General features: G+C 35.4%; 1 protein-coding gene across 1 annotated transcript in view; it reads right to left on the bottom strand.

Moving 5' to 3' along the window:
- The window catches only part of LOC136026124 (E3 ubiquitin-protein ligase RNF10-like), a 74,874-nt gene that overhangs the window by 21,798 nt on the left and 37,077 nt on the right, over positions 1–15,999 (bottom strand). The window contains exons 4-8 of the mRNA XM_065702414.1: positions 13,960–14,050; positions 7,962–8,146; positions 5,832–6,006; positions 1,882–2,129; positions 700–884 (exon numbers count right to left, since the gene is read on the bottom strand). Coding sequence (XP_065558486.1) covers positions 700–884; positions 1,882–2,129; positions 5,832–6,006; positions 7,962–8,146; positions 13,960–14,050 — 884 coding nt within the window. The remainder of the gene's footprint in view (positions 1–699; positions 885–1,881; positions 2,130–5,831; positions 6,007–7,961; positions 8,147–13,959; positions 14,051–15,999) is intronic.

Raw genomic sequence — 15,999 nt, 5'->3', positions numbered from 1 at the left:
ATCTAAATTTTTTATATGGTTTATCACAGCCCCAAATTATTCTGTATACGCAAATTTCCTCTGGTTATATGGGAATCAAAAATGGGGATAAGGGTCTGATAAATCATGTTCAATAGCAGCACATTGAGCAGATCCTTGCCTCTATTCGTCAGTGCCTACTAAAGAATTAGGCTACGAAACATTTCACAGAAGTCCTTTCAATCTTACCTGGCTTTACTTATTCTCCAAATTCGGCTAGCCTTTTGAAGCTCAAAAAGAGAAGTTTTAAATCTAAAACATTGACTCAAGTTAAAACATATTTATATTTGGAGCATAATTGGGGATTCTTAACTTTATGTCTTCTTCTTGAATAGATCACCTATTCACACTGCCACTCAGCAGAGCATTTAGGCTAAAAACCAATTGGATGTAAAGGCGATTTCAACTTCTACTTTAACCAATCTGCCAGCATGCCAATCCTGAAACGTTTGTAGTCTCCAATCTGTAAGCTGTCAATGTGGATTGGTCTCCATTAAAACTGGATTTGCGTAATGACGCTGCGGATTTGCAGAATCTATCAAATGGAACCTACTATAACCTAATGAAAAATTCTTACTTCGCTGCGGAGCAACCCCCAAATTCCTGACTTTTCCAGCTCTACATCCTTTATATCCAATAAAACTTAATAATGATTAAGATAGAGTACGGCTAAACAATCACCTTGATAAAAATAATGGACGTCTCTTTTCGGAGTTATAGATATTTCTGATTCGTTTGATTTAGGGATTTCTGTTTCATGAAACTCAAGATCTTCAGGCCCAATGCTGGAAACTGTACCAGTTCCACTGATTTCGTCTTTACTCAAATCTCCTGACGGGTCACTACTGACACTAGTATAACGCATCCTAAAAAAATCGCAAAGAATTATCTAAAATAAAATAAAAAAAAAATATCAGAAAATCAACCAAGACATGGGGAAAAACAACAGTTAAGTCGAAAGTCACTAAAAATCTGCAATACTTTCTGTCTTAAAAATTTTTGCTGGGAATCAGAAGATTCACTGAATAGCCGAATGCTTATCTCCTATCTTTATTGTTAAAGGCCATTTCAGTTAAGATTCACTTCCAGGAAAATAGGAAATTAGAATTTTGACAGATAAAACACACCAAGAAAACGAAAACTTTGATGATATATTATATTTTCTACCTTCCCAGTTTATTTTTCTATCAATAATTGATATGAAAAAAATAAGCTTAAAAACTTTAGTGTATCTAAAAAAAAAGCATGCCGAATAAGACCGAAGCTCTTAAAATACCATGTATATCAACTAACACTTTTTTAAACAATGTCCATGCGGTCTTCCTTCAGCAATAGCAAGGTTGGAAAAAGACGTGTGGTGCATTCCAGGAGCCAATTATAAACAGATAATGGTCAATTAATGATAATTAACTGTTCGCTATAGTCTTTGCAACGAAAAAGCTAAAAACATTCGTGTGTAAGAACAGAAATAATAAATTATATAATTGTTATTATAAGAAATTATTTTAGATTGATAATATTTAATTGTTAAATTAACTATTATTGAATAATAAATAATAAATTACTGATCAAACTGATGTCACGTTCGTTAATGTCGTTTTTTCGTCATTAGAGTTTAGTTTATAAAGAGCAATTTTTTAGTGCTTAGTATATTCAGGTAACAAATGCAGACTTTTACCCCAGGGCCACACATTTACATTTTAAGAAAAATTTTCAATGCAGCAAAGCTCCGTCAACAAGCAAGGCAATTTTCTGTATTATTGACACATGACAAAGTATTGAAATGCCATTGTCCGGTCAACAAAAGCACCGACAAAGCAGTGACAAGTAAATGTAAAGATTGTCAACTGAATCGCTCTTTACCTATCATTCAGTTCATCTAATCCTTGTTCTTCAGCAAGGAGGCTGTCATCCAGTTCGAGTTTACCGATATCTTGTAGAGAAATTTCTGCCGAGGGGTCACCATCCTCATAGGACGATGTTTGTTGATTCTCCCGGTCCCTTAACAAGGTAAGCGCTTCAAGTATAAAACAGGCTTCAGGCTCGTCCTTATCGCATTCATATTGGGTCTCCAATTCTACTTTTTCACGACGTAATATAAACTCAGCGACCTTTAAAGAAAAATTATTTAGAAACATAACGATTATAATATAGTAATAACCAGTTCAGACAACCTGAGGAAGGACATACAACACAGTACAAACAAATATATATATATATATATATATATATATATATATATATATATATATATATATATATATATATATATATATATATATATATATATATATATATATATATATATATATATATGTATATATCTATATATATATATATATATATATATATATATATATATATATATATATATATCTGATATATATATATATATATATATACCTGATATATATATATATATATATATATATATATATATATATATATATATATATATATATATATATATATGTATATATATATAATCAGATATATGTCTTTCAGCGTGTCTGTCTGTCTGGTTTTTAATGCTGAATCGCCCAGAAACTTTAAAGTTGTTGAGTATACTTTTACGAAAGTTTTAGGTATGAAATTTTCTCCAGATTTCTCAACATAAATACTCGTCAGTTCCTTTTGGTCACAATATTCACGTTTTCAGATTATTTAACTAACAGGTTAGCTCGTATCTTTGTTACATTAAGAAACAGTAAAAGGCAAAGGAGCTATCAAGGGTTGTTTTAAGGGTTGTAGCACACAAACACGAATTGTAATTGGCAAGATAAGACAAAACAAGAGCTAAGAGCTCACATGGCACTTGTGACGAGGTCGGAAGAGCCAAGAGCTCATATGGCATGAGCTCTAGCTAAATTCTAAGAATCAATAGATCAATTTAAAAGGAAAATCAGAGGCTTAATGCCGGTCGGGATTTAAAATAAGAGCTCTGAGACACGAGGCCTTTCTACATAACAAAATTCATTAAGATTCGATCACGAACTCGCAAGCTAAAAATAACTCATTTTTTCTAATTTTTCCTCTCCCTTCAGCCCCCCAGATGGTGGAATTGGAGAAAAGGACTTTATCAAATCAATTTGTGCAGGTCCCTGACACGCCTACCAATTTTCATCGTCCTAGCACGTCCAGAAGCACCGAAATCGCCAAAGCACTCGACCCCCCAAACTCCCCCAAAGAGAGCGGATCCAGTCCAATTACGTCAATCACGTATCTACGACATTTGTTTATTCTACCCACCAAGTTTCAACCCGATCTCTCCACTCTATCTGTTTTCCAAGATTTCCGGTTTCCCCCTCCAACTCCCCCCCAATGTCACCAGATCTGAACGAGATTTAAAATAAGAGCTCTGACATATAAGTTCCTTGTAAATATCAAATTTCATTAACATCCGGTCACCCGTTCTTAAGTTAGAAATACCTCAATTTTTTTAAATTTTCCGAGTTAATCCCCCCCCCCCCACTACCCCCAGATGGTCGAATGGGGAGACGACTATTTCCAATTTAATCTGGTCTGGTCCCTGATAAGGCTGCCAAATTTCATCGTCCTAGCATATCTGGAAGTGCCTAAACTAGTAAAACCGAGACCAACAGATAGACCAACAGAATTTGCGATCGCTATATGTCACTTAGTACATACCAAGTGCCATAAAAAGTGACCTTAATCCCTCCCCAAAGGCCTGTCACAGCTATTCCATAACCAAACACGCGGTGGGACTTTGAGACATATTATTTTGTCCCACTAAAAATATCAATATTTTGACAATTTTACACAAAAATGTCTTCATCTTTAGTTTTCTTTTTTTTTCAAATTGGATTTGTTCCTAGTCAGACGCTTTAGCAATGATGAAAATAGTTATTAAACTACTACTACTAATAAATCACTGCAACACCAAGCCGCCTGATGCAAACACAGCTACGCATGCTCTTCCTCCATCCCAGTCTATTCAAAGCCTCCCTCTTTACACCCATTTCCCTTAAATCTTTCCTTACGACATCCTCCCAGCCCAATTGGGGAAAACAATTTTTTCATTGGGCCCTAGACTGTTGGCCAACAAGAACAATCGTTGGTCAAGAACAGTGGACAAGAACAACCACCGTCTCAGTCGGGTTCCCCAAATAATCCGTAGGCAACTTCTCTAGAAAAGATCTAGCAAATATTCCTCCGTTTTCTCAGAGCGCCCACGCTTCACTGTATCTACCAATAATCTAACCTTGATTCGCAAATTTATCTTCCTATTCTTCCAAACTGTTTTCAACTGTGAAAAAACACCCTGGACCTCGGCTATTGTATTTTTAGCATCTTCACTACACCCACCGTCCTTACTAATAATACTACCTACGTAAGTAAATCTGACAAACTTGCATCTAAGTAGTCTTAATTAAAAAAGAATTTATGACAAGATTTCCATCCAACAACTTTCAGTGGATGCCCAACTTCCACCCTTCAAAAGAAAAGAGGGTAAATTATTACATCTTGTTTTTACCTAAGAAAGTACGAAACAGGCTCCATCCACTACATTATGTCTCTATTTTATCTGCCTCTCTCAAACTTGTATTTCCAGTCTCAAAACCCAAATTTAAGAAAACTCAATTTTTTGCTATACTTCGATTCTAGGTTTGTAAAGTTGGAATTTGACCATCCCTAAGTCGTTCCGATTTATTCGATGATGTGCACTAGAAAACTTTCAAAAGAATTGTAACTGTGCCTTTACTCTGAGAAAGAAGTACAAGCTGATGAATAAAAAAGGTGTCTTTCTATTAGAGAGTCCCTTAGTAATATGGCATATTTAGACCTAATTAAGCTGGAGGCATTTCTATGATGAGTCCTGATCAATAAAATGGGCAAATGTTCTAAAAAAAAATGCACAGATAAATTCCTAAAAAAAAAAATGAAAAGAAGCATTTACGAGACAAACTTTACCTCCCTGGTACAAAACTACTTCACCAAAATATTCTTATTTTCTATCTAAAACTCGAATATTATGACAATTCGAATTTTTCTAAAGGAAGCCACTCCTTCGGTGCAGACTATATTCAAGTTCAGAGTCAAAATCAGCACTAGTTCTAGCACTAGTACAAAAGCTCTGCACTAGTTTGATTATTTAAATTCTACAATTAGAATACACGCATTGCAAAAGTTTCAAATGATATATTATTCCATTCCATTTTAGAAGGAAATATCAGCTCATGAACAAAAGCGAGAGGGGGAGTCTATTAAGAATCTACTCAGTCTTAGATCCAGAACCATCATTGCCGAGACTCAAATAGACTGGATGTATGTTTATGATGTGGCCTGAGTAATAAAACATGGAGGAGGTTCTATGAAAGATCAAATAGAAACATGTACAAATTTTAATGAAAAGATTCTTCTAGAAAAAGATCCTTCAGATCCATCTAAAATTTTGTTTAATATTACTACCACTAACGGTTCACTGGAAAACTAAGCCATATGAGGCCAACATAGCTACACGACCTTCTCATCTACTCGGATGAATTCAAAGCTTCACTATCCATCCCCTTCTATTAAGTTCCAATTTTCTTTTGTATCCTTTTTTATACCCTCTTTCCACCTCAATCGTCGACAACTTGATTTTAGCCTGACTGACTGTCGTTCGATTTTTTTTTTTTTTTTTTTTTTTTTTTTTTTTTTTTTTTTTTTTTTTACCGACTTGAATTTCGTTGAAACAGATGGCCAAAAGCCCCCTTGAGATTTTTATGCCAATAAAGAAGGAAGTTTTTGAGTCCCATAATTTTTTACAAATATACCCTCTGTTTTACTCCGATATTGGTAAAAAGGATTACCTCTTGAGGAGTTGCGAGAACAAGTTTTTGGCCTCTTTCATTGCTCATTTGACCCAATTCTTCTGCAGGCGGTTGACTTACAAAGTGAGGCATTAGTGATTCCTTTTCTCGGCACATCAGCCTGAACTCGATCTGTTCTCCAATTTTATATTGACACTGAGGGATTGAGATGACACTAGAAAAATAACATAAAATGGAATTAAAAAACGTATATATAGACGAATTTGTAATCCAGACCATAAGATAAAGAAGATACTGTACTAAAAAATGTTAAATAGAAAAATTCATTTCAGTGCCGATAAGTCGAAAAAATCGTCTGAGTTTGTACAGGAAGAAAACCAGAGGAACGAATAACACGCTGTATACACTATGTGCTAAAAACTCACTATAAGCACAGACAGTTTACGTACCAAAGTGACTTTCTACTCTAAAGAACCAGTCCTTTCTCTGTTTCTCTTTTAAGCTGTTGCTATTGAGTAATCGTTCAGCTCAAATTGACACACCACATGGAAGCCTAAGAGAGGAGGAAGCAGAAATAGTGGCAGACCACATCTAGCTCTTCTGTTCTGGAGGCTAACAACGATCAAAAACATGAAATTCCACTTTTAAACAGGCAGTTCATAGCCCATACCTAATAAACCAGGAAAAAAGTTGTCAAAAAAAAGAGAAAAAAGTAAAGAAATGGCACTAGACGCTGATCTCTGGGTCATGGCACAATACGAAGAGCAGCGGGGGAGGTAGGAAACCAGAAATCCAGTGGTTCTACGCGCCTTTCTAATTTATTTTCCCTGCATTTCTCCAGGTATTCAATTGGAGCTTCCAGAGTCGTGTCGCTAACCCCCGTCGCAAACCAAATAATAAGCAACACCAGGTTTCGAACACCAGCCCTGAAGGACATAGGACTGTGAATTACGGCTGTCAACAGGATTCTATAATGACTTCAAAACTTTAAACAAGAGGATGAAATTATTCCTGCATCCTTTCAAAAAATTTTAAATTAAAAAAGTCCAGAGATCACTGATTGACAAGTTCACAGAGGTATTACAAGACTTAATTATAAACATCTTTAAGAAATATCGATCAGTAGAACGGGGTCAGACCCAGTAGGCAACTGAGTTATTGGGAATCTATGAATATACATGGTGATAGTGATTCAAGGAGTTGGATCCATGGGAATCCATGAATCAGCATTTCACATTCTGTTCAACGAGAGGATTCTCAGTCTTTATTTCAGTAGAAAACAAATATATGTACCATATTCGTTTACTACGGGACACAGAATTCGGACTCAGCACGAGCAACACAATACAGGACTTGGTCTTTGATTCCGATGACCAGACTATGAGAAAGTGTTATTAAACTCATCCAAACAAGAAGAAGATATCCGTCTATTGAATTTGATCCATCCTTGGTTTTCAGTGCATTAATCCAGAAAACACATATACGCTTTTTAATACAAGGCGGTTGGATAAAGGTTGCATTTTGGCTCAGTTATCCCCCCCCTCACTTTTTTGCAAACCTTATGACTCTACTGTAATTCTAAGGGTTTAGAGTAGAAAGCTATTTGGATTAATTCTTAAGGAATTAGTTTTTGATTAATTTTGATAATTCCTATTCAAAATTAATTAATTTATACTAATTCATTTATATAAATCATATTTAAGTTAATAAACTAGTTATATTAACTTAATTAATTAATTATATTTATTCAATTTACACAAATCTTAATTTAATTTAAAAACAAATACTTTTACGAATTTATACTCCTTCGCCAATTAATTTGCCAAACTTCCTGCAAATAGGGTCTTCTTCTTGATCTTGCAGCACGACCAGGCGTTTCCTGCCTCACTCGATATTTCAAATCCATATGGAACAAGTGGAAGTTTAGAATCGGAGCCTGTTACCAAGAGTTTTTCAATAAAGAAATTAACTTTAATTTATATATAGAAAATATCCCTGATCATTTACAATAAAGAAAGTAAGGAATCAAAGGGGTTACACACGAGTGGTGACTTGCCATCTCCGGTGTGTCTAGCCTGGCACGATTTTACCAAAATTTAGCAGATTTCAACATCTTTCCTGTCAAACTAAATGACAAGCCTGTAGGTAAAGTTCCAATGTAAAAATTACCTTTTCAAGTCCTTTCTGTAAATGGGGTCAGCACAAACCGGGCAGCCTCGCCATGCTCGATCGCTTAGGGCTAGGTAGTGTAAAACACACGGCCAGCAGTAAATGTGTCCGCAACGGGTCATTTTGGCAGCAATTGGCGGATGCAAGCAAATTGGGCAGCTACCAACTTCTGGTCCCCGAAGACGCTATAATAAAAATAAACTTTTCAGCTAAATTAATTCATCGTCCTTATCAAACAAAAGGGCATATCTGACATTTTTTTTGTCCAATAAACTGTTTATATTTGTAGACGCACGTTCACTATATAAAAAGGCAGGAAAATTAGTCCTGGATTTAACATTATAAACTATACATCATTTTTGCATCGACTAGAGTGCTGCTAATATCCGACTTCCCAAAGACGCAATAACCAAACAGTGCCCATTAAATTGAATTAAAATTATTAAAATTTAGAAAACACTTAAATAATTAAAATCAAGTTAATTTTTTCTTGTAATTCAAAGCAAAATTAAATAACTCTAATACATTAAAATGATTTATCGTTGTGCTAAAAAAGAAAAAAAAGGCCCTTTGCCTTATTCGAGAAAAAACGTTACAGGTTCAGGGAAAAAACTTTCTAGTACGTCTAGCTTAGGTTCTAACTTTTTACTACCTAGCTTTTTACTACCATGCTTAAGGATCTGTAGTAGATACTTTTCATGATTTTTGCAGCAATTGATGTACACAATTGTACAACTTCAACTTCCAATGAACACAATAAAACTAAACATCGACTTACATGTAATCCAACTAATTCTCAAGTGTATGAAAGTTTAAACATCAATTCCCCATTCGAGAAAAAGTATCATAGTTTCCCAAAAAATCATAAGAAGCCAAAGACTGATGACATACCAGCCGACAGTCATCATTAAGAAACACTTTAAATTCTCGTGATTTTAAAGTATCTTTCAAGTATGTGCATCGATACACTATGTAGGATTCTATGAGAAGCAAAGTCTCTTAGAAGTCCAGACAACTAAAGCCCACATATTCTGGAATAAAAACCAGCGTAAGTATAAATGAAGAAGGTCTCAAAAATATAACCGTTTAAGAGAATCCACCAAAATTCATCTCGTCTTAGAACCTTTTCAATTTCATCATTGAATGGATATTGAAGGTCATTTTGAAATAGAAGTGTGGTGGTAACCTTCCTTTTCACTTCAAAGATATTGCTTCGATGGCGTGGACATCAAGTGGAATTTGTCAATGAAGCCCAAAAAATAAACGGTCAGTGATATCGCTAAGGTCAATTCTACTATCAAAACAAAATCAAAAAGTATCCCTTGAATAGTCGGTACCAAGGGTTCATTTAGCAAGAACATTATAGAAGAAGTACATTCCACCGAATACCTGATCGATTATCAATGCTTACCGGGAAGTTCTAAAGGCTTCCCATGTCGTATCTCGTTACCAACTCTTTAAGGGTTAACAGTGATGTTTTGAATCACTGGTCTCAAAAATATAGAAATTTTTTTTGGATCACTTCAAAAAAGGCATCAGCGATTTTTTGAGGGTCATTTGACTGGATTCCATTACAAACCAGCTCAGTAACCGTGTGCCCACCGGGCTTATGTGGCAGGCATATTTCCAAAACTTCTTGGGGTAGTTTTTGAGGTTGCCACAATAGCCTCCTCCTAATTCTCCATCAATTTTCTGGAGAGTGCTCGAACTTTGTTCCTTGCAGCTTTGAACTTAATTAGGTAGTAATTCTTACGGAAATAATTTCGGAGCGGGAAATTATTAAACGAACAAAATTCACCAAATACCTCAGAATCAATGTTGATGAAACCCTATCATTTAAAGATCACGTGAAGTCAGTTTCGAAAATATTGTCACGTGACTTAGGTATCATGCGCAAATTAAAACATATTTTCCCTCCAAATATTCTACGATTGTTATATTTTTTCCTGATTCCCCTTACATTTTGTATTGCTCGTCGATTTGGCTTGGTACTTTCCCTTCGATAGTTCATCCGATCCGTGTGATCCAGAATAATGCTATCCGAGTTTTTTGCGGTGTTGGGAACCAGGAGTCTTTGAGGTCTCTGTATAGAGATTTAAATATAATGCCTGCAGCTGGATTGCGTGGTTTTTATACGTTGATTTTTATATGTAGGTCTTACAGTGATAGCCTTCCTGATTGTTTTACAGGAATATTTTGTGAGAGATCTGATGTTCACCACCACATTACTCGGATACGAGGTAATACTGAGGTTCCTCGATTAGTTTCAAGTAGGTCTTCTTTTTCACTTATTTACAGAGCTTCAAAACTTTGGAATAAACTGAGTATAGATATCAAGGAAATAGGTAGCCTTGTCCAGTTTAAGTCTGATTTACGTGTGGAGTTGCTCGGTAGGTATGCTTTTGAAACAGATTAACTAAAATAAATTTTACATAGGTTATTCATTTGTAATATTTGTGTATTTTTTTGTTTTTTTTTTGTTGTCTTGGGGTCACGCAAGGTAGTGTATTGTTTATGTTTTTTTGTTGATTTCGGTATATGGTCTCATTCTCCATATTTTCTTATTCTCCATATTGTCTCTTTATTTTCTTTGAATTTAGCACAGCCTCGCAAGCTTCGCTTATGTTGTGCTATTGATTAAGAAATGTTTATTTCTAATAAAATTGTTCTACTACTACTACTAAAAAAAAAAAAATCCCTATGTGGGTTCTGGTTTATGAGCTTCGACAGTTTCTTTTTCTTCTTCCTGGCCATTTTCATTCTCTGGTCATAAAGGGGAGAGTTCTCGATTTGCGTCTCCACGTGACAGTTGTATTTTTATTGACGCTATGCAGTAACACGTTTTTGCATTCTCTCTCGTGCCTTCTACATCCATAAGTTCGGTGAATGACCAATCACACTGACAAGTCATGCCTGATTTGACCGTAGTTTGTATACACATGTTAAGTTAGGTTCGATGTCTGTGGCTACAGCCAAAATTGCCATTTTATTGATGTACTTACGCAAGTCGAACAGCTACTATCATCTGGCTCTTAAAGAAGCTAGAATTATATAGTACCTTAAGATTAAAATAACTCATCTTTGCACAAAAAAGGAAGAGCATATAGACTTATTTTTAAGAAAAGTTACGAAGTCAAAAAGACTCATGTGGCAGATGTTTATACACTCCTTGGATTTGCAGAGGCATATTCAGTACATAAGAGGCAGGGGAACGAGCCCTAGAGAAGGTTCAAGAAAAATCTTCATCCCAAACAAAAACCTGACTTAAGGTTGTTAGGTTAATTTAAATTATTTAAAAACCTATCTTGGTACACACTACAAACGAAAATCAAATTAAAAAGAAAAGCTTTTTGTCAGCTGAAAATAAGGAGCAACATCAAAACTTGAAACGAAGAAAAATTACTCTGCACACGACGAGGCTCTCCCCTCCTAATCCCTTGCTCTTTACGCTAAAGCCTTAAAGTTCTTTAAAAAATACTTCGTATTCAAATTAAACTGCCTTTGTGTCTCAGGAGTCGTTCTTAAAGAATTGGGACAAAAAAAGTCAAACTTTAGCATAAAGAGTGAGGGATGCAATGGGACAGCCCCTGTCATTTACGGAATAATTTCTGTTCATTTTCAGTTTTAATGCTGCTTCTTACTTTCAGTTGGAAAAACATGTTTTTAATTGAATTTCTAATCGTTTTGCAGATCATGCAAAGAAATCCCCCCCCCTCGTGTAAAATTTTCCTTGAACAATTCCCCTCGGAAACTTTCCTCCCCATGGAAAATCATCCCAGTGGACCTCACCCCACAGAAACTCCCTCACCCCTCTTCCAAGAAGTCAATTTATTTCAATATATAATATTTTTGTTTTTCTCCAGCTGAAGATGAGTCCAACTCTGCTAATTTATTCTCTCAAGACGGCCAGCGCAGCAATAAGTTCTTCGATGGTGTTTGTCCAAGTTGTCAATGGTGTTTGGCCATCAACACCAAGTTGATGGTGTTGTCGGCGAAGTCAGCATCACTCAAAAGACGCTTACAGAACTTCATACCAGGGTTCAGTTGGGTAGTAGTCCTCATCATCGCAAAGTCAATGGAGCAATCAAATATTTTCGGAGCTGCAGTACCTCCCTGCCGAATCCCTGTTCAAATATTGAATGGCTGGCTACGCTTCTCGTTGACTAGGACACAGTTCATCGTTTGCTCCTACAGTTTCTCAAAGAGAGAGCAGCACGCCTGGGGCAGATCGGTTGTTCTCAGCATGAGTAACAGCAACTTTATGTCTACAGGGCCCAATTCGGCTCTAGAGTTGACAAAAGCTATGAACTCATTCTATCGAAATACCCGTGTCACCTCTATCAATTGCTGCAGGGTGAATATCTGCTCGCTTACTGAACAGCTGGGCATAAATACTGCTTGTTTGATTTTTCGAAGTATGATGCAGCACCTGTTTAGGAGGATCATAGCAATTAGCAGGCATGGAGACTAGCATCATGCCCCAGTAGATAAAGTATTGGCTCCTAGATCCTTTCCCTTTCGATAATGGCAGGATTATTTCAGCCCGCCAATCCTCTGGAATGATCTCAGTGATCATAGTCTCTGTTTAAAATGCAAAGAAGAACATCAAAACAAAAACTCTCCCTTCCCCTTGATCCCTCTTAGGCCTATTTTACAACTAAGACCCGCGATTTTCTATTATTATTTTTTTCAGGATTTTGCAGTTTTCGAGCAGTATTTTACTTTCCGAAAATAAAACCCGAAGAGTATAGGAAACTTGTCTATGAGAGGAAAATAAGCAACACTGTCTAGCACAATCCAGGAAACTTGTCTATGAGAGGAAAATAAGCAACACTGTCTAGCACAATCCAGGAAATCCTAATTGATCATTAAAGCCCTAGTCAAAATACTGATCGAATAATTTTTTATACCTCTTTTTCAAGGTTTGATTTACACTGATCCGAGGACAACAGAAGAAGTGTTGAAATATTTTACCTGGATAATATTAAAACATATAATAAACATTATGCGGACATGAAATATTATGATCGTTTTTCTAAAAAAAAAAAGTTTCCCCATTTCGTTCTGCTTGTACCAACAATTATCAAAAGAGCACAACAGGCATATCTGTGTTTTTCTATCCTTTTCTTCTTCTTTTTTTAACTAGTCTAAACTCTATACTCGACTAGCTAGCCTAGTCAACTATTTAATACTACACAAATGTGAAAACATAACAACTTAACTTTCTGGAAATTTTCAGGTTGGATGCAAAAGAGACTTAACTAAAATACAAACTTCAATAAATGATACTTAAGGTTTATGTCGTATCATTCTATAGCTGAGATTCATTTCTTTCCGTCGCCAAAATTGAATTTTCAACATTTAGTGTAAAGAATTTTGTGGGTTTAAAATACGTGGAAAGTATTGTTACGAAAGTATCGTGTATACACAGTCGTGGAAAAAAGACAATTTTTCGATTTTTTTTTTTACCATGTTAGATACTTCTCTAAGAAAAGTTCTAAGTAATATCTTAGTTATGGCTATGTAAATGAATAGATCTGAAACTAATAAATGAAATTAAATGAGCAATGGAGTGGAATTCATTTCACATGGCATGATACAATTATCCTTTTAGTGCAAGTTTTAGCTGCTAGCTTGTCACACAATCACTGCTTTCAGAGGGAAGGTACAGCTTAAGCCCTTTTTTAGATTTCTGATAAGTAACAATGCATAGTTAGTGGCCCTGAAGATTTAAATTCCTCTTTTTGACAGGCTGGAGGGCTCTCGATTCCTCCCTAATTAGTTTTTCAAATCTTTGATTAAAGCCTTTACAACGTAAATTTAACTTAGATCTTTGTAACTTAGACCATTAAATGATTATTAACAACTCAAATCTTTCATGAAAACCCTTACAACTTAAATCTAAAATTTTTACAGCTTAAATCTTTGATGAAAGCCCTTACAACTGGTAATAGACTGGTAGGAATTAACAGCGTGGTAAGATATTTTTAAGGCTTACAATTTGTTCGATAAGAGTCCAATCCACAAGAAGGTCCGGGTCTGCCAAATAAACACTGTAATCAGCCTCATGCTTGACAATAAACTGACAGCTAAAAAACAAATAAAACACTTCATTGAAATTAATACACAATCGAATATTAAACATGAATTACAAATAATTTACAATTGAATAGAATTATAATTAATACAAAAAATTAATTAATAAATTAATATAAATCAGGATAGGCAGAAAACATCAATAGAAATTAGCTACTCAAAAAAGGCTACCCACCGAAATGGACTTTTTGGAGAATGACACCTCCACCCCTTAAAAAAGGATAAAAATCGTTTAGAGCCATTGCTGCTTCACAGGGTGTCGAATCGACGTTTCAGCAGCTGGGTATTTTATAGGGACAAAAAGCCTCCACCCCCTACCCTCTACCAAAAACTTCAGGTGAAATTAATATTTTTACACCAACAAATGTACACCTTTAGAGATATTCCATATTCATGTTTAATGGCTGTGAAATGATATTTTGTAAAGTTAGACCTTCCCCCCAGGTTATATCCAGGTTCACCCGACGAAGGTGACCAAGGTGGAAATGTTGTACCTACAAAACGTAAGCGGTTGACCAATGATAAACGAAAAGCTTTGTCTGTGGCGAATAAAACTGATAAACGATAGAGATCTTGCCCAGCAAAACAGCGAGAAACACAAAGAAATAAAGCGAATGAATCACCGCAAGACCATGCTGATGGATTTAATTGACTTCGTCAGACTTATACTCGACTGTCAGCTAATCCAGAAGATTAATTATAGAGCAATATAACTACAACACTCAGCGACACGAGTCAACGAAACACGGTCTTCCATTAATGAACTCGTTTATATTGCACCTTTTTTTAAATGTAACTTTTCTGTAAGGTTGTAACAGTCCAGTCTTTCAATTTGTTATCCTTCCGAAGACCGCAATCCGCTCAATGCAAAATGTACTTGACTTATTGCAAAAAGTTCTTTACCCAGATGGATAGCCGCTAGATCGACTGTATATCCTTACATTTTGCTACGCACTGGACATACACAACAGAGTTAATAGAAGTCGTGTTCTCCCAATGGTTCCATAGTTAAATTAACCCAGTTACGATTTGAATATAAATTTTAAGTAGTTAAAAGAAGAAAGCAAGTAGACAAGTCCAATTCTTCAATTCACAATCATGGTTACAACAATAGCTACAAACTGGGACAGAACAAACTAAGGCTCTTAATAACCAAAATGAAAAAACACGCTTAATAAAAAGGTGTCATTTGATTCAGGATTGATAACTATTTTCTTGATTAGTCTTAATAGTAAAATATTATATTGAAAATCAAATTTTTAGAAATTTTTAAAAATAGCCTGAAACCCCTAAAAATGGCGTCAGATCAAAATAAAAATTACACCGGTATCACCGAAAACTATGCAGAAAGCTTAAGATCAAGGTTTCAAAGGAGCATGCTATAAAAATTAAGATATAAAAGGGTACCCAAGCAGGGCAAATTAAGTATCTCCTACAAAAAAAAACCAACTTAACGGCATCTTCACATACGAAATGTCACATAGCATACGGAAGTTTTGAAAAGTGTCATATAATGGCGTAGTTGGTTTAACCTCAGCTTGGTAATACAAGGCCCAGAGATCGAACGTAGCTGTGGCAAAACACTGCAGGGGCCCTGAATTTGATTCCGGTGATGAGATTAGGCGAAAGGGTTTCCATATTAATCCAAACAAGAAGAACTAGATGTTTTGAAAAAAATTACTTCTCTGAGGTATGACATTATATTTGAATTACTGTGTAGCTTCAGTCCTTGAAATGTCGTCATATGCTGTGTTTCAGATTATTCCTTATGTTATGAATTACAAATAACCTACACGCAGTGGTTCAATTAATCAAATAAATCACATCATCAACAACAACAAAATAAAGACAAAAACAAAAGGAGAAACACAAACAAACAACTAGAAAAAACGACAGCGAAAAATATCCAGAGACCAAATTAATTGACTATGCTTTTAACATG

Source organism: Artemia franciscana, chromosome 4 (genome assembly GCF_032884065.1).
Source record: "Artemia franciscana chromosome 4, ASM3288406v1, whole genome shotgun sequence".
NCBI classification, from domain to species: Eukaryota; Metazoa; Arthropoda; class Branchiopoda; order Anostraca; family Artemiidae; genus Artemia; species Artemia franciscana.
This window is presented reverse-complemented; position numbering and strand designations above follow the sequence as displayed.